Raw genomic sequence first — 22,384 nt, forward strand, 5'->3', positions numbered from 1 at the left:
GGTTTTGAAAACAATTCAATCGGCTTTACTAGAAGCAAAGACCAAACATGAAGGGAGAAAAAGGTAAATCATGGAGTTATGTTTTCAGGAGACGGCAGAGAAACATCACTTACACAGCAGTCAAAGTATTATTCTTCAATCAAAGATGACAGATACAGAAGAAGGCTGGAATGACTCAAAACCAACAGTGGATTAGTGCAGCAGAGCAATGCATAGCTGTGTGTGGCAGGCGGGCGAGATGGAGAGCTTAACGATTGCAGCAGTGAGGGTGTGTGCTCCTGCGTCTTTAACTAGTACACTGTACACTGACACAGATCCAACCCCGTGGTGTTTTCTGACATGCTGGAGATCAGGTGAGATAGATCCCAGATATGAAACAGTCGGAGCGCTGTGGACTCGTCCAGTAGCTGCGTCTGTGTTCCACTAACTCTTTGAGGCAAACAGCATGAGACCCTCTCATCATCCTCAGCCAGTGTCTCTTCACGTCTTCGCCCCTTTGCCTCGCCACCCGCCGCCCTGTCCAGGACCATTATCTCATGGTGGAGGAGGCTCTGAAGTAGGAGAGGAACTTGAAGCAGAGGCTCACCACGAAATACCAGATGTTTCTGGCCATCTGGGATCGGGCAATGAAGACGCGCCAGATGAGCACCACCAGGACGGTGTTGAAGGTGTAGCGTATGTTCCTCAGCCTGGGAAACACAAACACAACCGAGACTAAACCTCCACTTCACAGGACTCCAACTTTAGGTTTGCAAGGGTGAAGGTATGAAGAGTGAGTCTGTGTCTCAACACACAGCTCACATCCTTTTACAGACGCATCACTGCTTTCATCATCATCATCATTACTATAGCCACTGCTGCTGCTGTTAGTAGTATTCATCATTATCATTCTGCTATTATTGGTGCTACTACAGCTATTACTACTCTAATATGGATCATTTCTATCATATGCTTGGACTATGTTGTAACCGTTATGTTCATTTTGTACATCTGGCATCTACTTCTGTCCATGCTGGAGAGGGATCCTCCTCTGTTGCTCTCCCAGAGGTTTCTTCCTTTTTCTCCCCTGATAAAAATGTATTTTAGGACTTTTTCCTTTTCAGATGTGAGGCTCCTGGGACAGAGGACGTTCTACAGAGTGTAAAGCTCTGAGGCAAATGTGTGATTTCTGATATTGGGCTATACTAATAAATTGAATGTTAGACATATCCCTTTTTTAAATTCATGCCCTCTCCTTTTAATTCCCTGAAAGTTTCTGCATGCTGATTATTGACGTGAGCTGAGCGGATTACTGCCACTCCGACTGTACGATCCACTCAGAGTGGTAATCTGAAGGAAGAGCTCATATTCCTGACAGATGTCAAAGACGTGAGTGGTTCATGGAAGTAGGACTTCGGAGTATTTCCTCCCGAGTCCGTGTGTGGCAGATTTGATTCCCCTCTTACTTGTTGAGGTGTTTGCGTGCAGCAGGCAGGCCAGACAGCTCTTCGTTGAGGACATATTTCTTGGTGCCCATGCAGTAACTTTCCATGTACTCGGCCCAGTGCAGCTGACGCACATCAAAGTTAAACACCTACCGAAACAAAAACACAACAAACATTCTCGGTGAACTTTTGAACGACAACTTCTCCGTGATTGACAAGATGTGCAGTCTTCAACAACGGCATGTTTTATCTGAGATGTAATGGATTATTCTGGCAGGCAACAATAGATATTTGACAAAGTGAAAAAGAAAATGCAAAAAAAAAGAAGAAAATGTTAAAAGTAAATATGCATTGATGGATGAGTTTTTAATAAATATGAAATAGATGAAATATTTTACTATCCATTAAATCTTTTTCAAAGAACAGTAAATATAAGAAAACACTACAAATACATATTAATCTAAAAAATAAACTTAGAACTTCAAAGATGAAAATGCAGGTAACAAGTCAACAAATGCATGCACGGCTCAAAGCTTTGAGCTAATTGCTAATGTTAGCATAACAGCTCACAGACACAATGTTGATAATCTAGAGATATTCACCCCATCCTCTGGGGTCCACCATGATGTCACAGAGAGCACACTGCCCTCTATAGAACCAGCAGTCTAAACACATTTAACATGGAGGCCATGTAGATGTGTCTGGATCAGACAATACAACTGCTCCACATCAACAAACTGACAATTTTTAGAACTTCATTTTTGAGTAAATGAGGAATTTTAGTAGTAAAAAAGAAATTCACAATTTGAAATGCTTTAATGGATGTTTGCATAAGCACTTATCCAATAAGAGAATGAGAAAGAATGTTTTCACAGCCAGGAGCCGGCCGCTCCAGCTGGCTTTGGCCTAATTCAACCCACAGCGAGGGGGGGAGAAAACCAGATCACCAACCACCAACGATCCCCGACCAATGATCACCGACTGATCGGTTCTGAGACAGGCACTACAGAATTCAATATTCAAGAAGAGAACCTTCAAACACTGTTCTAGACTTGCTTATACAATCCACAGTGTTTTGTCATCAGATATGAATGTCATAGTGTTGGAACAACGGCTCCAATGTGTACAGGACATACAGTGAAAGTCCCTTTCAGTCTGAAAACATCTCTTCACTGACATCAGCAGGAAAAGAATGAGTCACTCCATTGTAGCCAGCCTGCTATCAGACACACAGCCGTCAACCCGTCTGAGGATCCACAGCGCTTTCTCCTACCTTCTTATCCTCTGGGCTCATCTGGCCAATCAGCATGGCCACGTTGTCATTGTTCCACACCCAGGAGTGACTGGTGAAATACTCCAGCACCATCATGGCTTTGTGGAGGCGTGTGATCGTCTTCATCATCCTATGACACATGAGCGGGGAAAGCAACAGGGAAAGGGAAGGAAAGCAGCAATGAGGTGAGGAAGATGAGAGAACATTGGAACGGATGAAAGATGATGGTTGTGTAGAGACAGACAGAAGAGGATGCAGAGAGAGGAGGAGTCATGAATGAAGAGCAGGACAGGGCCACATGGTGTTGGAGGAGAGAGCAGAGGCAGAAGTTGACTCCACAGTTAGAGGAACACAAAGGAGCCTTTGTATCAGCTGTTATACAACGTGAGCTCTAATTTAGTCTCAAAACTGATCATGGAACACTGTCAGAGATGTGCATGAATGGGTTCTACTAGATCACTACATGTTTGACAGTGTATGCTGTGGACTCCCAATTCCCAAAGCCTTGGATTAGGCAGATTTTGATTCTAATAATTGTAATGAATGCAGCAGACCTTGTGAGCTGTACAGTGCTTTGTGTTTGTTCACCTCTTCAACTTCAATCACTGTCTTTTTGGTTAGTTCATTTAACTATCCACCGAAAAGTCAAGATGACATTCACTTTACGCATTTCCCAAATAGTCAAGAGGTTTGTTGAGACGTTGTCAAAGCACTGCAAGTGGTCCGGTCTGTGAATGGTCCTCTGAGGACAGTGACTGGTACGACTCAGCTGAAGACTAACTGGATGCAGCCTGTGTGAAGACCAGGAGGACAGACAACTCAATTTAGGTCACACACATTCAGTATTTACAGACTTCCTACATCAACAATGTTGCCCCACCTGTTCACACAGTGCATCCAGTTAATATACTTCATTAGTGTGTTAGTTCAGATTCAATGTTGATCACAGACATTCAGTAACCAGTGTTGAGGAAATCAGGGTGAGAATGGAAAAGCAGAGCTCATTACTGCGAAGATCATAGGAGGCTCTCCGAGTCTTCAAACGGCACTTCTCTGGTAACTTTTACTAAAAAGCTCTCCAGAAACATTTCACAGTATTTTGAATACGAAGGCCTTGATCCAATGACAGGCCTGTTCTATCATTTGGAACATTTAGACCGATTGAGCAGATCGAGAGGACTCAGATTCCTCCTGTGAATGCTTCCGAGGACGTGACAGACATGCATGTTGATCAGCACAGAGGCAGAGATGAGTTACTGACATACCCAATCAAATCAAAGCACACCCAGTGTGAGCCAAACTCATTTCAGACAGCCAAACAAAGCAAGGAAGGCTGAGAACGGGCTGCTTGGCACTGCATGACATGTTGAAATACCTCTGGCTTGCAGTCAAGAGAGAACACATATGTGGACACTAATCAATTAACATGCAGCGGGGTTGTATTCAGTGGGACATGATCCGTCTCCGACTGGACACAACGTTTTAAATGACCAAGATGTCCCATGGTGCCTTGGGATTTTCCATGATTGGGTGAGAAGTGTGTGTGTGTGGGGGTGGGCGGGGGTGGCAATAATGGATGTCATGTTCACAAAAAGGCAAGTCTTCTTTAAATGAAACATGCTCCCATAGAGGACTTAGGGTCTTCACTAAGAAAAAGACACTGCAAACATTTTGCTTCTTCTGCTTGGACCCCTCCCTGATCCCACATAACCAGTCGGTGAAAGACACACAGTAGGGGAGGGGGGGTTGTGGGAAATGTGGGGGCTGACTGGCAGGGGAGGGGGGCAGTTGCAACCTTACCGGGGCTTGCGGCCCGTCAGCCTGAGATAGCCGTCATAGAGCAGAGCCGGCAGCGTGTGGCTGACAGCGGTCCAGTACTGATTAGTAAAGGGGTTGGAGCGCAGATTGACATTGGGCCTTCTGAAGGCCTGCTCTAAGGGATTGGTCTTGAAGGTCATGTTTATACAGTACTCTGTAGGAGAGAGATACACATATGACAGAACAAGGAGGACACAGAGAGGACGAGATGAAGCACAATGCTCCTCTGACTGACACTAGGCCAGATGCAGGGCCTGTGTAAACTGCTGGTCGTTACAACAGTGGGACCAGATCTGAAGGGCTTTCATTGGATTAAAAAAGGTGACAGATCCAGCTCACATAACTGACAACTAAGCAGCTAGCAAAGGATCTTTCAAAGGGCCAACACCTGGGTTGGGTTCCCAAAGCGTCTTCAGACTGAAGTCCACCTTTGTCCATTCAGCGGTCGGACTGAGACGACCTCAGTGCTGACATTTTGGAAACCCAACCGAGAATACGAACATTGCAGGTAGCAAGATGTAAAGAGTGCAGAACCCATCAGTAACCCTGTATGATCAGGAGAGCAGCTGGGTTATACATTCTTCTCCCAACAAAACTGCACACAAGCATCATGTAAGACATTAGCACGGCAGCTACAACGTTAGCCTACTACAGTAAAAGAGAAGTGACAGGACTAAAGCAGCAGAGATGTGTGTGCACGTGTGTGAGAGGGGGGGGGGGGGGGGGGGGGGGTGGCGTTAAGACAGCAGAGGTGCGGCGTGTCAGAGTCGGCGATGATGAGGTTACCTGGGCTCTCGTCCAATCAGCCTGAGGTACAGATCATAGAGGAAGGCCGGAGCCTTGTGGCTCACGGCAATCCAGTACTGATTGATTAGGTGATTGGTTGTGAGATTAACATTGGGCCGACGGAAGGCCTGCTCAAGGGGGTTCCTCTTGAACGTGGATATTACATGGTACTCTAAAACACAGAAGGTTGTTTAACACAAGTCATTAATCAACAGTTCAAAACATTTTGGCTGTGTATGCTTGACTGAAAGCTGCTGGCAAAGCAAATCTTTAAATCTAGTCCACAATCCAATCCAGACCTAGCTGCTCAACCCGTCTACAGAGTTCTGATGTTCCCATCGGCTCCACAAAGACATTCATTATCTGGCAAAACTGTTTCTCCAACATTCAGAGTCTATCACATTTCTACACCGTAGGCACAGCTACGGGAGCAAGTTCTGGTGTTAAGTGTCTTGCTCAAGGACACGTCGACATGCGAGCCGGGGATCGAACCGCCGATCCTCCGATTGAAGGACGGCCCTGCTCTCCACTTAGCCACACATTCAAGTTCCTTTCCTGATGTTTTGTGAAGTACTGAGCTGTGGTCAACAACCAGCCTGCTGTAGAGGACGGGGACATGAGACAACGGCTACTAACATGGACCTTGTGGTGAGAATGCTTCTGTCAGCTAAAAAGGTCCAGAAGGAACTGTAGCCCATCACTAATAGTATGCGAGACTCATTGTAAGGCTGGCCATGAATCACTATGAGAATTTATAGTCTTTCAATCATATCATGATGAATCATACATCGAGATAAATTGATGCTAAAAAGCACAGACTGACTCAAATCCTTCAGACAACCTGAAATGATCAGGACTGTGGGGAAACCTCAGTGTAGTTAAATCTAACGATTGTCTTGGTCTGATTACTCAGTTTGTGTGCATCATGTAAAGTCAGTGTAGCTGATACATTCATTTTTTCGTTTTCCACTAAAGTTCTTAATCAAATGGGAAAATACTTAATACCTTTCTTATGCATTAGAAAATAGCTTTTCCCATATATATTGCTATCGGCATATGAAATGACCTACATCATGCTAGAAGATTGGGGCCATATCATCCAGCCCTCATGTATTGTATCGGTCTGTAAAGGTGTTCATGTTATTCTGTCCAACCCCTTAAGCCAACAACGTCTCATACAAACAGAGCTGCACAACACAAGTTGGAGGAAAACTGTATCACAAACAACTTTAAAGCCATTTATCCTTTCAACTAAATGTGTTTCCATCCTGAATCCAACATTAATCTCAGACTCTTTCTTCTGTAATCATGTCAGAGGATAACAAGCTTGAATGGTTTGGATAAACCTGTTCACGAGTTGTAACAAGGTGATTTATGGTTGCACCACAGTGCTTCCAAATTAAACTTTTAGGGCACACGGTCATGTTGCAGTTACAGTAAGAGCCACATGTTTCACTGCGAAGCTTAACGGTGTAAATCAAACCGGGAGGTCTACATTACGGATTTGTTTGAGTTCAGGAGTCCATATCACTCTATGTGGCGATTGGTTACATGTCCATAATCACTAGCAATGTGAGCAACAATGTGTGTCTTTACTCCACAAAGATCCAGCCACAAAGCAGGATCTAGGAGGAACAGGTGAACCAAGCTCTTGGTTTGGGTGTGGCAGGCAGTGGATCAGATTACAGTCAGAGTTAAACATACAGCCGCCGTTGTCTTTACAGAGGCTGTGCTTAGGTTAGATAAGAGGCATCATACCGACTTCCCCCCAGCGAAACGGGTTGATCCCTCCGGTTGTGCAGTTGTACACCAGGATGTTTTTAGACCTGTAGTATGGAGGGAAAGGGACACACACACACACACACACACCCCTCATCAATACAACTTGACCAGAAGATGCATGTGAGAAGACGTGATGAATTGATGCGTCTCTACCTGTTGAGTGTCTGTGATCCAGAGTACCAAGCTGCAGCCAGCGTGGCGTTGATGACCACGTCCACAGGCACCAGGTCAGCCACAGCATCATTAGACGCTCTCATGGTACGCAGGATCCCCTTACCGGCCTAGAGGAGGTCAAAGACACGTCAGTAATGCAAGCAGAAAGTTTCAGTTCAGACACAAAACAGGCTGATGACCAATATCTATAGAGTCTAGTCGCACAGATCCCAACTTCAAGACTGAGAGTGGCTCCTCATTCACTTCTCTGTAGAGTGCTTCCTGTCACAAACTGACCCGCCTCCTTCCATCTGAAGAACTTTGACACATGAAATCACAGGGATGTCCAATGTCCACCCAGTTTTATCAGAAAGCTCAAAGCATCTCAGCTGTTTGGAACGGTGTTGAAGGAGCAAGCGGCGAGTCTGTAGTTTAAACAGCCGAAGCGGCGAGTCTGTAGTTTAAACAGCCGAAGCTGCAGTCGGTGACATGGGTCGGCATCTGGCTCAGTAAGACTGACACCAGACGGGCTTTAGCACTGTCCACCGAGCATCTGACCAGCTCCCGCCTGTACTCACTGCTATGAATATTCCACTGGGGCCATTGAAGTTATCAATCCAACCCTGAAAGAGAGGAAGAGGACAGAGCAGAGCGTTAGCACCGACACCATTAGCCCATTCATTGATACATTTGGACCTTTTCTTGATAAACTGACATTGTTCATAGTTCAAACATTTGCTGGTTATAATTACTCAAATGTCCATATGGTAATAGGTTTAATATGTGAGCTTTAGCCTGGTTACTCTAGTAGAACATACAGAACTCATATATTCACACGCTTTAATGAGTGATCCTGTCGGAGAGCTGTGGCTGTCCGATATTCAGAGTGTGAGAAACATTCCTAAACCAGAAAAACAACCGTCTTCTGCTTTCCACAGCAGCAAAGGTGTGCAGAGCTTCGCTCCGCTACATTCCTCATTCATTCACTGCTCGACTGCCCGTACACCTCTGTGCTTTCACAGACAGGGTTCTGTTGGAACTTCGCTACACGTCCGTTTCGTGATCTCTGGAAACAATGACTTCCTCCACTTTACGATCTCCCTGCTCACTAATTCCTCCCAATCCCTGGGTTCATATTCCAAGTAGTTTGCCATGTTCTGATAAAGGAATAACATTTCTATTAGTAACTTAGCAGCAGATAGGACAGGTGACAGTTATCTTTTTGCAAGTGTCTTTGGAAAATGAAATAAGTTTAAAAAGGTAAAAATGGAGAATGTGTGAACATGCTTGGAGAACAGATGTGCACACAGCTGGCTGTACTGTGAGGTGTTCAGGTTGCACGGCGTGTTTGTGTCTCTGTGTATGGCTGTCCCTCTCATTCAGCAGCAGTTGTGTTGCATACACTACGATGTCCCTCACCGTCCCACTCATCTGCCACTTAATGTCTTCCTCACACGGAGGACCAGGAGCTCCCGCATCTCAACGTGTTGCCACATATCCACGATGTTCACCTCAATGTAGCTGAAAACATTCCTGCTGCCGTCGCACCGTTTGTTTGCGCTACAGAGACATGCGAGTGTGTGCGTGTGGAGCCGTTCACGTGGAAATCAACCCAGTTGTGACCCACCTCTCAACACGAGTCGGTTAACCCTAAACACAAAATCAAGCCTGGTTGAGCCCTCGGTGTGAAAGGGTGCATGACAATCAGCTTCATGCTCTGCGCTCTAAAGGCAGCAGCTCTGGAACGATGTGGCACTTGGCTTTTAAATTATCTTTTTCTAAGAACGTATATTTCTGCCTCCAACACTTCAATGCATTAAACAAAAAAAACTGGCACATATTCAAAAACAGACATGATTTCTGCAGTATGCTTTGCTGTTTCTTGGTGCATTTTAAAACAGCATCCAACATTAATCCTGCGTTCAGGAGCCACTCACTGGGAAGGGCTCTTTCCAGCTGGCTCCAACTATGGAAGGTCTGACAATGGCTACGTTGAGGTCTCCGGCCTCCTGCTGCACCAGATACTCCGCCAAGGCTTTGGTGTAGGTGTAGGTGTTGGGACGCTTCCCGATCAGCTTGGGAGTCAGAGCAGACACCAGCTCGTCATCCATCCAGCTGGAGCACAAGAAACAGAAATAAGATGAGTCTTATATTTGCTACATTTATTTAACCACTGACAGTACCAATACAAAGCAATGCAAATGTGTCTATCGTATGACCAACACAGCACCGGATACAGCCAGCATGTAAAGTGCTCTTTCCTGTAGCCCAGACCTACGTGTTCTGATGAAATGAGATGAACCGATATGAATTACCTCTCTTCATTCAAATATTGAATTATAAAAATGTAAAATGACACTCAGTGAATCACTGACAATCTTAAAAAATACTTTCCTACTTGCTTTTTATTCATCTACTACACCCGTGGCCAAAAGTTGAGAATGACACAAGTATTCGTTGTCACAAAGTCTGCTGCTTCAGTTTTTATGACGACAACTCCAAAACATTATGAAGAGTGATCAGATGAATTGCTAGTAAGATTGCACCTAAATCAACCATTTGTCAGATCATCAAGAACTTCAAGGAGAGAGGTTCAGTTGTTGTGAAGAAGGCTTCAGGGCGCCCAGCAAGTCCAGCTAACTCCAGGACGTCTCCTGAAGCTGATTCAGCTGCGGGATCGGGGCACCACCGGTGCAGAGCTTGCTCAGGAATGGCAGCAGGCAGGTGTGAGTGCATCTGCACGCACAGTGAGACGAAGACTTTTGGAGGATGGCCTGGTGTCAAGAAGAGGAGCAGAGAAGCCACTTCTCTCCAGGAACAACATCAGGGACAGACTGACGTTCTGCAGAAGGTACAGGGATAGGACTGCTGAGGGGTCAAGTCATTTTCTCTGATGAATCTCCTTTCCGATTGTTTGGGGCATCCGGAAAAAAGCTTGTCCGGAGAAGAAAAGGTGAGCGCTACCATCGGTCCTGTGTCATGCCAACAGTAAAGCACCCTGAGACCATTCATCACGTGTGGGGTTGCTTCTCAGCCAAGGGAGTGGGCTCACTCACAATGTAGCCTCAGAACACAGCCATGAATAAAGAAAGGTACCAAACATCCTCCGAGAGCAACTTCTCCCAACACTGCAAATATTGACTCTTTGCATAAACGTAATGTAATTGTCAATAAAAGCCTTTGACACTTATGAAATGCTTGTAATTATACTTCAGTAACCATAGTAACATCAGACAAAAATATCTAAAAACACTGAAGCAGCAAACTTTGTGAAACCAATACTTGTCATTCAAAACTTTTGGCCACGGCTGTAATCTGAAGAAATTAAGAATCTGTGTTTTTCGACCACCATGTGCGTTTTTCACAACATCTAAACGGGATGGACGGAACAAAAAACTATGCTGCATGTTCTGGTGTCCTCTGAGACGGCTGGCTTAGTCCACACTACACCACTTTAGCCCGGATTGTCTACTCGCAGACAACAGAAGCCCCAGATCAGAGACACACTGGCTCTGCTGTGTGGGAACGGTGTGATGCCTCACAGATGGATCCACCCAGCAGGCCCAATGTCTGACCTGTCAGGAAGTTACAGCCAATGCGAGCTCAAGACATGAGCTGAGGCCAAACGTTGAACCCTCAACCATAATCCCATGCTACGGTATACTATTGAGAACAAAAGAGCCTCCACACATCTGCTCATAACACAAGGCCATCCAAACCACCACCGTTCATTGGAAACGGTCCAGATCCACTTACTCCAGAGAATCGATGAGTCTGCGGTAGTCTACGGGGGGAGGGTATACCATTTCCTCAATGAGCTCTCGGTCACAGTTGGCATAGGCTGTGGAGATGTGAAGGAAGACCTCCAGGTGCTTCATCCGGTGGGCCAGTGCCAGCATCTTCTGGGTGGCCAGGACATTCAGCTGCATTGCATCTCTGGGAGGAGGAAAGGAAGACAGTAAAGTTTGACGTATAGTCAGTCAGTGGATGAAATAGATGGACCAAACTAAGTGAGTACAAGTCCCAGTCATGTGTTATTAGCATTGGGGGAATGAAGACTAGGGTCACAGTGAAACATCACGATGGACGATGACACTGTCGTCTAATGGGCTACTCCTATAAAAAGCTACTAGAATCTTAACTTCTAATTCAAAATTGATATTAAATAATATTCAGGTTTCCTGCTCCGTGTCTCTGCTGTACTGTCGAGCACTCAGACAGAGGACTGCACCAATCATCCAAACTGATGCTAAATGGACTGTTCTTGTATTTCTCTTCAAAGCACTTTAACACTACATGTCATCATTCACCCATTCATAGGGTACACCCCAAGTCTCTTAATTGCATCCCCGTTTCCCTAACTTGCGTCTTTTCCAAGGAAACCATGCAAGGAGAGAGGAAACAAGGAAATCTGTTTTAAGAGAAAAGAGACTTCCTTTCCTCTGAAGCGTCACGTGAAGCGACGTCCGTTTCCGATGACGGCGGCTCTAATCACAGCTGGATCAGCGGTCAGTCGGCTTTAACATCTGGAGAGACTTTTGAGAAGTTTGTGTCTGTTTACATGATCCCTGTACTGATGATAGCTACTAATAACTAATGTAGTTATGTCTGTGTATTATATCTGTATATATTGGGAGCCTACCTCAGGTGGACCACGGGTGGCAGTGTGGATTAGTGGGGCAGGTAATTGGTATATGGGGCACAGGTGCAACAGACCGCTAATGATGCATGGGTGACGGGGAGATCACACGGTTTTTACTGCACGCAAGACACACCAGAGGGGAATTGGGAAGATAAGTTCCATCTTATCGTATAATTATCTGTAAACCTAATTAAAACAGGAACCTCACCCAAAAGTGAAAGCGCCTGGCATCTCTTATTGAAGAGAGTAAAGAACGCGATCTTCTCCCGCACCCAGCAGAGTGGCGAGTTGCTGGAATCAGTCACTATAACTAACAAAGACACACATTTATCGTCACTGCCAGAGTAGAGGTGTTTCCTGAGTGTAGCCTGTTACCTCTTTAACAAACCGTGTTCTGTTTATAAGCGCTACAGACGGAATGTGATCGTCTTATTTATGATTTATTTGCGTCTGTACGTTTTAAATTGTGATTGACGTCATTAATTAACCCAGAATATGATTATGGTTTCTTTTGAACACTGCAATTAATTTATTCGGCTCCATTTTTTCAGGTTAAACTTAAATGATAAAACTCATCGAACACTCAGGAATGATCCGCCTCACGTGACTGAATGAAATGATAAATGATGTAAAAAGCTCTCTCACTTTAAATGTATTCATAATAAAGTTATTGAGGGAAACATCAGATCATGAAAACACAAATCTTTCTAATAAATGTAGAAAGTTGTTTGTGGTCATTTTGTTGTTCAGACTACAATGAACATTTATTTAAACCAGATGTTGAATCAGAAAACGAATCAAATATAAAGCAGCAATATCAGTCAGTCAGCCAGTCAGATCAGCATCCAATCACATAACTGATGAACAATGAGGGGGCGTGTCGGCTGTAAAAACACTTCCTGGAAGTCTGTTCTCGTGCGTCCTCGCTCATGGCTCCTCAGAGATCCCTCCTCGCTCTACCTCATGCTACCAGTAGTGACATGGGCACTAGCAACATGCTAAACTAGAGAAAAACCAGCCAGGAAGGAGAGAAAACAAACCCCTTTTTGGGGGTTGTCTTGCCGTTTCCTCTCCTGTTGTCACTTCCATTTGCACCAAAGCAGGTGAAATTGATTCACAATCACAAAAACCCAAAGTCTAGTACCAGTCAGGTACCATCACGCCTGTACTAAAGCTGTGGTCACACCCAATTGGGCAACCCATGCTATGACTCATGAACTAGCATGCAACGCCACTTAAAACCACCAATAGTCAGTTTTACATTTCTGATACAAACAAACGAGATATTATACGAGTTATTATCCGACAGAAAGCAGTGAAAGGGAGGAAGAGGGTGAGGTAGAGATAGACAGACAGACAAGTGAGATTGGGAAATTTTGGTTTTTCAGTTAGTTGCCCAATAATTGTGCACACTAATAGTTGCCCAATAATTGTGCAGACATAGATATTCTCCTAAGAAAGCCAAAACCTCACTTTTACTTTCTTAAATATTCAGGTTTGAGGTTTATTAACATTTTAGATTGACTGTAGTTCAATAATAAAATTAATCCTCAAAAATATAACTTTCCTAATAACTGTGCACGCAGTGTATTTGTGATAGTAGATTATATAAATAAAGTTGAATTGAACAAGCAACAAAAAGGTCCAAAGGCCAGAATTGAACCCACAATGTCCACGGAATAGTTTAGGACCAAAACACATCTCTGATCTGCTGCTACCTTATGAACCATCCCGACCCCTTAGGTCGTCTGGGACCGGTCTACTTCCTGTTCCCAGAGTCACAACTAAACATGGAGAAGCAGCGTTCAGTGTTTCTGCTCCACATATCTGGAACAAAGTCCAGAAAGCTGCAGGTCTGCTGAGACCCTCAGCTCCTTTACATCAAGACTGAAGACTTTTCTGTTTGCTGCCTTTAATTGAACCACATTCAATTAATATATTAATCAATTTCCTGCATTTTATTTCGTACACTGCGTTTTAGTGTTTTAATGACTGTTATTAATGTTTCAATGAATGTTCTCAATTGTTTTTAAATCTCCTTTTCTTTTGCCTTATGTTGTGATGCTTTTAATGGTTTTATGTGAAGCACTTTGAATTACCTTGTTGTTGAAATGTGCGATACAAATAAACTTGCCTTGCCTTGATTCTATGGCCATTCGACTACCAAGGCGCTCCCCAAGAACCATCCTGTGTACAGATACGTGCTTCTTACCCCAGGGACATCAAAATGACAACAGATGGCATAAAATCTAACTCCCAATGATAATACAGAGGTCTTACTCCAAAGACAATCTACCGTCTCCCTGAGGTTGTGAGTAGAGTGTCTTTGGATGAGCAGAACAAACGATTAGCCAACGTCCTGCAGAAAAGGGAGGAGTCTCAGGTGTCGAGCCCCATTTGCTACGTCAAACAAACACATTCTCCTGCCTGATCGTCACTCATTTGACCGACACAACACCACCATACAAGATGCGGAAGAAACGCACTGATAAACATGGTTAACTTACAAGGTGCCACTAGAGAGAGAAACACAATGCACTGCACATGTTACCAACAAGGCCCTCCAGAGATGAAGAACCAATCAAAACAAACAGACCACTCACTTGAGTGGCTCGTTGAAGCGGATGGTGGCGGCGCAGTGGAAGATGATGTTGACGTTGTCAGCCAGGATGCTCTGGTCCTCTTTACTCAGATCCAGCTCCGGCTTCGTCAGGTCACTGGCCACCGCTACGATCTTCTCCGCAAAGTCGGGCTGCTCGTCTTGCAATCTTTCAAACAGCTGAGTGGGGAAATGATGGCCAAGTTACAGTCCATACTAAACTGTAGGTGCATTCATAGAACTGTAATTCAGTGTGCAGTGGAATGCGTTTCCATACAAGAACAGCTTCTACTCCCACACCAACTGCTGGAATGGGCAGTCGTGGCAGAACGGCTTACTTTTCACCTCTACACATCTCCTATCTAGAGCCGAACTACAGCAGGCTGCTGCCTCAGCTGTTCGGAAGCGTCCAACGTTAAGTCAACACTAACACACATGTGAACTGTTAGAAGTGGCATCTAAAGTCACTCCTATGGTGAGAAGTTGTGCTGCAGATGTAAGGGCTTTCATCACCGGGCCATCAGCTAACCCTCCATCATGGGACCTCATTCAGCAATAGATGGTGACTTAACAGACATGCCGATGGAACTCTTACAGATTATGAATCACATTAGTGCACTCATCAAATCAAAGAAGGCAGAGAGCAAACACTGAGTGTGCGTGTCAGAGTCATAAATGAGTTTAAGTGGCATCTTAACGGTGTGGTTCAGCCTGTTGTTAGCACATGCTGCTCAAACTAAGCTACGTTTTAAGCTCACACAGCGCTGCTGCATCAGGCTTCTCCTTCACCTCCTCCACACACATCTCTTAGCTCACTTCTCACCTTGCAGTTGATCATGTCAGCGATGCGGGCCGCAGGGCTCTGACCAGCTTTTGACCTCACCATCACATAGACACCTTTGACTCCTGGGCAGGACCTCAGCAGCTTCTCCAGCAGCACCTTGAACCACGAGGAAGGAGGATGTACCAACGTGTTGCATCAAACACATGGAGTACAAACAACGGCTGTCGTTCAACAAGAAGGTATTTATGCATCTGCTGTTGAACTAAGACTGTTCTTACACATGCCTTCACAACATAATACCCACTACTCGGCACATAGTAAAAGTGTCACATGCTTCCTGCTTCACTTCCTGGTGTGAAAAGAAGAGAAGCAGCAGACCTGAACTCTACACGTTTAGATACTTCCTGTGTAATGTGGACTGATGAAACCCTTCAGTCACTCTGATAAAGCAGAGCGGTAGAGCTCGCCTCTCTCTCATCTGATCCCCTCATCTAGTTGAGAAGCTCACCTCCATGGTTCAGTCATGTCCTATTGGCTACTTGCCTATTCAACTACTACTGTACCTTGCCCATGAAGCCGGTTGCTCCAGTGATCAGCACAGTTTTCCCAGCATAGTATTCTGGGATGTTCACCATGATGACGGTTGTCCTGTTCAGTGAGCTGCTTTAACACCACTCCACCTGCACAGAAATAAGAAAAACAAAAGGGAGGGTTACAACTGTGAGACCAACGTCATGCCTGAACTCGTTTCATGAGGGGGGGGGGGGGGGGGGGGTTTCCCAAGTGGAGGCCGAGGGTGGGAATCGAAAATGACTGGGAGTGAAATCAGGAAGTCAAACACTTTTACTTGTAGTCTTTTCCTGTGCGATGCCGGCCGCCACGATCACAGGCTTTTTAACTTTTACATCACAGATTTCATGAAAAGTAAAACAAAAATTAAAAAAGCGACGTCACAAACTTCCAGGAGCGTTGGAATAGAATCTGGTAACAGTTGTGGTGCCGTTTGCTCACATGTCCACAGAAGGGCTGCAACGAACACTTTATCAATTAAGCCAACACTTATTCTGTTTTACAAACCAATGAATATTTGGTGTTTTTGATAAAAAAAGAGAAGCAAATGATTGCGAGAACTGTTGCAGATTCATTTTCGGTATATCGACTAATCCCCTTTCTAACACTAGGTAGGCCTATATCACACTATGTATTGGGCCTTATCAGTCACATTGTGTTGGTTTTAAGCTGATAACTCATCTAATCATTAACTGAGGGCAGTTTTTGTTATCAGCCATCATGTGACCAGAGGCTCTAGAACACTTAGCCACACTATGGAAATCAAGTGTGCTGTTCAAACAAACACAAGTATGCTGCTTTAACACATCCAATGCCAACCTCTTCACCGCGCTGTTACAGCACAGTCAACCAACGGTTCACTGGAAACTCTCATTGTGGCTCCGAACAACAAACTGCAGTCATTTGAAGTGATAAAACCCGCCTCAACATGGCCAATACAATATAACGATAAGAACCATCTATTCATGGTCTGTTGTCTCCTGCATGGCTGAATGACATGTACAACAATGTTTGAGATACAGGAATATGTAACTTCTGTGAGGAGGAGCCGATAACTCCTGAGTGCTCTGCTGCTACACACCACCAGTTACAGAGCGAGTCAGTAGTTGGTGTCCACAGTTGACAGGACTCCTCTCAAAGCAGCACTTAATACTGTAGATGTGGATGACCGAGGTTAAACTGCATCAAAAGGTGGATAAAGCTACAGCCATGTTTGGTTTTCATTGTGAAAGCATGACAACAATCCAGTGGTGTCTGCAGACTTCACAGAGCTAACCTCAGTCACATGGAGAGCCTGCTGCTCTACTGGGAGACCTGCAGCAGCAGCTGCTCGTAGAGCTACAGCTGAACCAGTTACTCAGCTTTGCATACAGTCAGACTTTAAAGCACACCACTAGTCTGGGTCACGATTCTCTAAATCCAACGTTCCATTCGACTTTTATTATGAGAGGAGGATTCCATTCAAACTTGTTTTTCAGCACTGAAGGCTCTGCCATTGTTAGACCAGGGAGCCCTGATTGGTTAACGTCAGATCATCGGTTTCATGCCGGACAATTCTCATTTACATTTACTGTCTCAAACCTTTGTCTTTAAAGAGAGACGTTACATGGTATGAAGCCTGTTTTCTTAATATACATCTATATGATCAAATATAAATAATTAATTTAATAAAACAATAACTTATTTCACCAGTCAGCTGGGAAAAAAAGGATCCACTAGATGGCAGGAGGGAACTTCACGAGGCACACCTGAACGCACCATTCCACATGCTGATAGTTGGAGTGATGGGGACACGTGGTGATTGGTGGAGATGCACCGTGGCTGAAATCAAACAGCTTGCTGAGCGCGGCTGCAGTCTCCATCTTCTGCAGCCTACAAACTCTAGTTTTTCGTTCACCGACTCGGTCGTTGTCGACAGTCAGGGCCAGAAGTATTTGGACTGTGACACAATTTCTCTAATTTTGCCTCTTTACACAACTCTAATGGATTTGAAACTAATCAGTCAACATGTGTTTGAAGTGAAGACTTTCAGCTTTAATTCAATGGATAAAACTAAAATATCACAATACACGTTTACAGCCATTTCTACACAGTCATCACATGTTCAGAGGCTCAAAGGTAATTGGACAAACTAACATAATTGTGAATATAATCATTATTTTTAATACTTTGAGGAAAATCCTTTGCAGTCAATGATTGCCTGAAGTCTGGCACCATAGACATCACCAAACACCGAGTTTCCTCCCTTGAGATGCTTTGCCAGACCTTTCACTGCAGCCTCCTTCAGCTGCTGCTGTTTGTGGGTCTTTCTGCCCTCAGTTTTACCTTCAGTAAGTGAAAAGCTGCTCACTGGGGTTGAGATCATGTGAGTGACTTGGCCATTGAAGAATATTCCATTCCTTTGCCTTGAGAAGCTCTCGTGTTGTGTTCATCACTAACGTTAGCTAACGTGATATCAAGCTGACTAGCTTTCCATTATAAACAGGTTGTGAAGATCACGACCTAACCTTTTCTCCTCGTCTCACTCCAATCTGAGAAACACTGGCTGGCCAGTTGACCCCCCCCCCAAAAAATAAAAACTCTACGGACCTTCACGTGGTGACATATTTTGATTCAAAACGGCGAATTTCAGCGACAAGTTTGCAGGTATGTGAAGCAGTTTGTCACAGTCCAAATACTTCTGGCCCTGGCTGTACCCCGTTTGTTTCTCTATCCTCTCAGACTCCGGCAGTGGCTCAGTGTCTCAGCTGCAAGCTTCCGGTCGTCTTTCAAGAGCTTTTTCTCTTCTTCAGACGGACACAGCGCGGGGCGGGGAGGAGAAAAAACTGGGAGAATCGCAGATCCTGCTTTTAACTTTGACGGTTTAAATTAAAATCTCATTTCAATCAACATTCCATTTTTAGAACTAAAACCATGACACCTCACTAGTGCATGTGGCGTGTTTACTGGGCGTTGACTCAAAAAGTATGTGGTTGGATGCAGGGATCAGGTCACATTTCAGCCTTCATTCATAAAAAAGTAAAGACATTTCTCAGTTCCCATTTCTGACCAACTTGCAGGCTGGTGTGCAGAGCTTAACCGACAGCCTGTTGAAATCACACATGCCTTACGAGCTCCAGTCGGAATACTAATTCAGCACAAACAAGAGGTTCAACAGTGTCAGTGATTTCGGCTTTCACACAGAGTGATTGTTCCCAGCATATCATACATGCACTGAAAATAGGAAACGTGAGTGAGAGTGGACATCAGCAGAACTCAGTGTGCTACGCTCTGTAGTCACCTGCTCAGGCAGACGTACAGGCAGCTGCATCCGAGCCTGCTCCACCTGTAAGCCTCACCTCGACCATACGGACAGGATGTTCTGACTGAAGGCTGCTTCTGAATGGACTCACACAAGAGAAGACCAGGGTCTACATCTTAAAGAGAGGACAATGAGGGCAGTTGGTGACAATAGGACTACAGTGTGGGCCTCTGTCCCAGGGACACAAGCCCTTATTCATAGCTTCACACAAGCCTTCTTGGGTCTGCACACGAACAAAAGCTCAAATAGTTTTCAGAAGAAACTTTAAGACTTAGGCCCTGTCCACATTACTCCGTTTTTACTCCGTATTTGCTACGTTTACACTGAGCAGCCACACTACGCCGGAGTTTTGGAGCACCCTAAACGGAGGAATCTGAAAACTCCGCCGAGGTTGGAGGTGTTTGAGAACTCCGGGGTTGCGTTTGCGTGTGGACGGTCGGATACGGATGTGCTTAGAAAAAATTACGCCCACACCCGTGTTCGCTACTGGATTGGTTCTTGGCAACCATGACGTCTCCGTCCCTGATTCGTCACACTCACTATCACGTGACCCGTACCCGGAAGAAAACAAACTGGGCTACCAGCGATTCATTTCTACATGGATAGCTAATTGCAAGCGTTGCTGCTAGCACAACAGCTACATGATGTTGCTGCTAGCACAACAGCTGCTAGCTGTTGTGCTAGCAGCAACATCATCTAGCAGTAAAAGTCTGCATTTCTGTGGAGGAAGCAGCTGTTATTGGAGTGATTAGCGAGCGGCGTGACCGTCATCAGCCCTATGGAGCAGCTCGTTGTTTTTAGATTCTAATGACAAGACACGCTGCTCTAACGTTTTACTTCTTCCGTTTGGTAGCCTTGAGAGACCTTAGTCTGTAAGTATGTCTTTATGAAGCATGAAAAGATGTACGTAGATATATTCTATTCGCGTGTTTAGTATAACATTTGTGTTGTATTAAATGCTAATCGCGGTTAGCATTTCTCCATTGGTGGTAATGTTAAAATTAGCTTAGAAGCTAGCTAGGCGGACATGTTACATGCTGGCTATATCATGGATTGTTGTTTTGTATTCGTGTAATGTGTATAGGGACAGTTTGTAAAGCCATATTTCATATTGTGCTTCCACAGTTTTACAAATAAGAAAGATTCACACTGAAGTCTTGAAACTCTTCTATGGATTCCATGGTCTTTATTTCACGGATCTACTGTTAGCGATCTGCTAAGCTTTCCTGCACGAAGCAAGAGCAGAATAGAGTGAGAGACGTGTGTTGACCACATTGATGGACCCATAATCTAGTAAATGTTTATGTGTAAGTGTTGATGTTAAAGTAAATGTGGTGAGAGAGAGAGAGAGCGAGAGACCCGCAGCGCTGTAACTACGTCTGAAAAATAAAACTTCTAAAACTTTCCACGAACTGTCTGTTTGAGTTTATAGAGGGAGATTTTAGAGGAAGATCTTAAGTATCAAATACAACATTTCATTATTAAAGACTACTTTATTACTCTGTCGTATTTTTTTTTTTTTTAACTAAGCAAGCAATCCACTTCCTGTTTACACCGTCACTCGCATGCCCAGTGTAGTTAATGGTCACGTGCTGTCCGCCTTCGACGGCTGCCGTGTGGACGCAGATCAACTCGAGAATGATGCTGAAACTCCCGTGTGGACGGAGATCGTTTCTATTTGACAAATCTGCATCCAAGGAGAAACGGAGTAGTGTGGACAGGGCCTGACTTTACGACTAATGTGAAAACCCACTGCCAGGCGAAGGAAAAAAACATTATAGATTTAAAGTTAGTCACAGAGGCATTCACTCACTCACACACACAAACTAAACGAATCACAGCCTAGTTTTCATCTATTCTACCCGGGTCATCCAACCCCTACAGGAGAGAGAGTCACTCAGCAGGTGAGATGTGTTGAGGCCCTGGTGATGGACGTATGCTCCAGCAACAAGGACATCAAGGTGCATCATCTGCAGCAAGCTGCTCCTTCCAGTAAGAAACACCCACACCACAACACCCTTAAAGAGGTTTGTATAGACTTCTATTTCAGGTCACATCCCCCCCACACAACACATGATGGATGTCAGCAGCAGGAAGAGGTGCTCACTTTAGAAAGTGGGCCCGTCTCCACTCTCCAGGGCCAGACGGACTCAGCTGGTCTTTAATGTGTGGACCTGCATGTGCTTGTGATGCTTTAACTACCAGAGACACAAACTGCCTCCAAAAGTCTGTTCATAGGTGAATCAGACATGTCTTTGGAAACAACAGCAAACGTTCAACACTTTACTAGAAGGTGGGCATCTTAAACCTGAGGAGGGCTCCATTCCCCTTCACCCGCCAAACGACACATTCGTGCATTAGGAGACATCGCTGGTCTTAACGACGGTACCGCGAGGCATCCGGGCCAAACAGAGGAGTGTTACCGGAGACAACATGGAGCAGGAGAGGCGGACTGAGCGCGGACTCCTACGGGCTACGTGGAGGATCCGGATCCCGCGATTCTCATTACGCACAGCCGCCTCCCATCGTTACCGCTCACCGTCCATTTGCACGGGGGAAACCACGGCGAGTCTTCGGCTGTGACAGCCCGAGAGTAACGGTGAAGTAGGCGAGAGGCCGCTCAGCTAGCCCTGCGGTATCTGCGTATGTCTCCGACTAACACTACGGTAGTGTTCAGCCACCCCTCCCTCGTCCTGCTGCATCTCTTCCTACGCGATGTCACACGTTGAGCAGCAGCCAGACACGCCACAGTTAGCGCTTTGCAAACCAGTATTGAGCGCCCCGCTTGACTACGAGGAACATACGGCTCGTGGACGTAATGTGAAGGGTATACGTACCCAACAAATGTCGATGTTTCCCCGGTTCCTGAACTTGGCAGTCTGTTGCGTGGCGGAGCAGCAGCGTGTAACGTTCCAGCCGTAACCGACAAGAGTGGAGACGCAGCAGGAAGCCCGCAGCCTGGGCGGATAAATGTACCGCCGTGACGTCAGCGGGACAGCGGTGTCCGCCACAGAGAGTGGGGAGAGGAGGTCTCACTCCTCCGTGTTTCGCTTGCAAAACATCCTATCTCAACCAGACTGCTTAGCCCGAGCACACGTTCCTCTTCCTAAACTAACTGTTCTCTACTCGTGCGCTGACCTCCTCATCCGTCTGTGAAATGTGTACACAGTCAAGAGGAAACGGAATACTCCAAACCAACCTCAACTAATGTCTTAGAACCACATTTTAACACAGGGCCTCTCTAAAAGCCCA

At 45.2% G+C, this 22,384-nt stretch overlaps 1 protein-coding gene across 5 annotated transcripts; it reads right to left on the reverse strand.

Moving 5' to 3' along the window:
- Positions 1-387: 387 nt before the first annotated feature.
- far1 (fatty acyl CoA reductase 1) lies at positions 388-22,111 on the reverse strand. Of its 5 annotated transcripts, none has more exons than XM_076076196.1 (13): positions 21,970-22,111; positions 15,825-15,941; positions 15,301-15,417; positions 14,482-14,657; positions 10,993-11,172; positions 9,174-9,351; positions 7,815-7,859; positions 7,237-7,364; positions 7,060-7,127; positions 4,498-4,669; positions 2,698-2,827; positions 1,446-1,573; positions 388-689 (listed from the first exon to the last, which is right to left on the reverse strand). In XM_076076196.1, the coding sequence occupies exons 2-13, from the start codon at positions 15,894-15,896 to the stop codon at positions 530-532; spliced, it is 1,554 nt and encodes a 517-aa protein (XP_075932311.1). In that variant the 5' UTR covers positions 15,897-15,941; positions 21,970-22,111; the 3' UTR covers positions 388-529. The 5 variants fall into 5 exon arrangements, with proteins under 5 accessions (XP_075932311.1, XP_075932281.1, XP_075932304.1 ...); XM_076076166.1 differs by lacking the exon at positions 4,498-4,669 and adding an exon at positions 5,302-5,473; XM_076076189.1 differs by lacking the exons at positions 4,498-4,669; positions 21,970-22,111 and adding exons at positions 5,302-5,473; positions 21,672-21,818.
- Between the last annotated feature and the right edge of the window lie 273 nt (positions 22,112-22,384).

Source organism: Anarhichas minor, unplaced genomic scaffold (genome assembly GCF_050575085.1).
Source record: "Anarhichas minor isolate MPS153535 unplaced genomic scaffold, ASM5057508v1 ptg000005l, whole genome shotgun sequence".
In the NCBI taxonomy this organism is placed as follows: Eukaryota; Metazoa; Chordata; class Actinopteri; order Perciformes; family Anarhichadidae; genus Anarhichas; species Anarhichas minor.

Excerpts from the sequence above, each read along its gene's own strand:
- far1 (XM_076076196.1), bottom strand. The coding sequence starts at position 15,896 with ATGGTGAACATCCCAGAATACTATGCTGGGAAAACTGTGCTGATCACT. Across the intron at positions 7,365-7,814 it reads CCAGTGGAATATTCATAGCA|GCCGGTAAGGGGATCCTGCG; the intron begins GTGAGTACAGGC and ends GACCTCCTCTAG. Across the intron at positions 1,574-2,697 it reads TGAGCCCAGAGGATAAGAAG|GTGTTTAACTTTGATGTGCG; the intron begins GTAGGAGAAAGC and ends TTGTTTCGGTAG.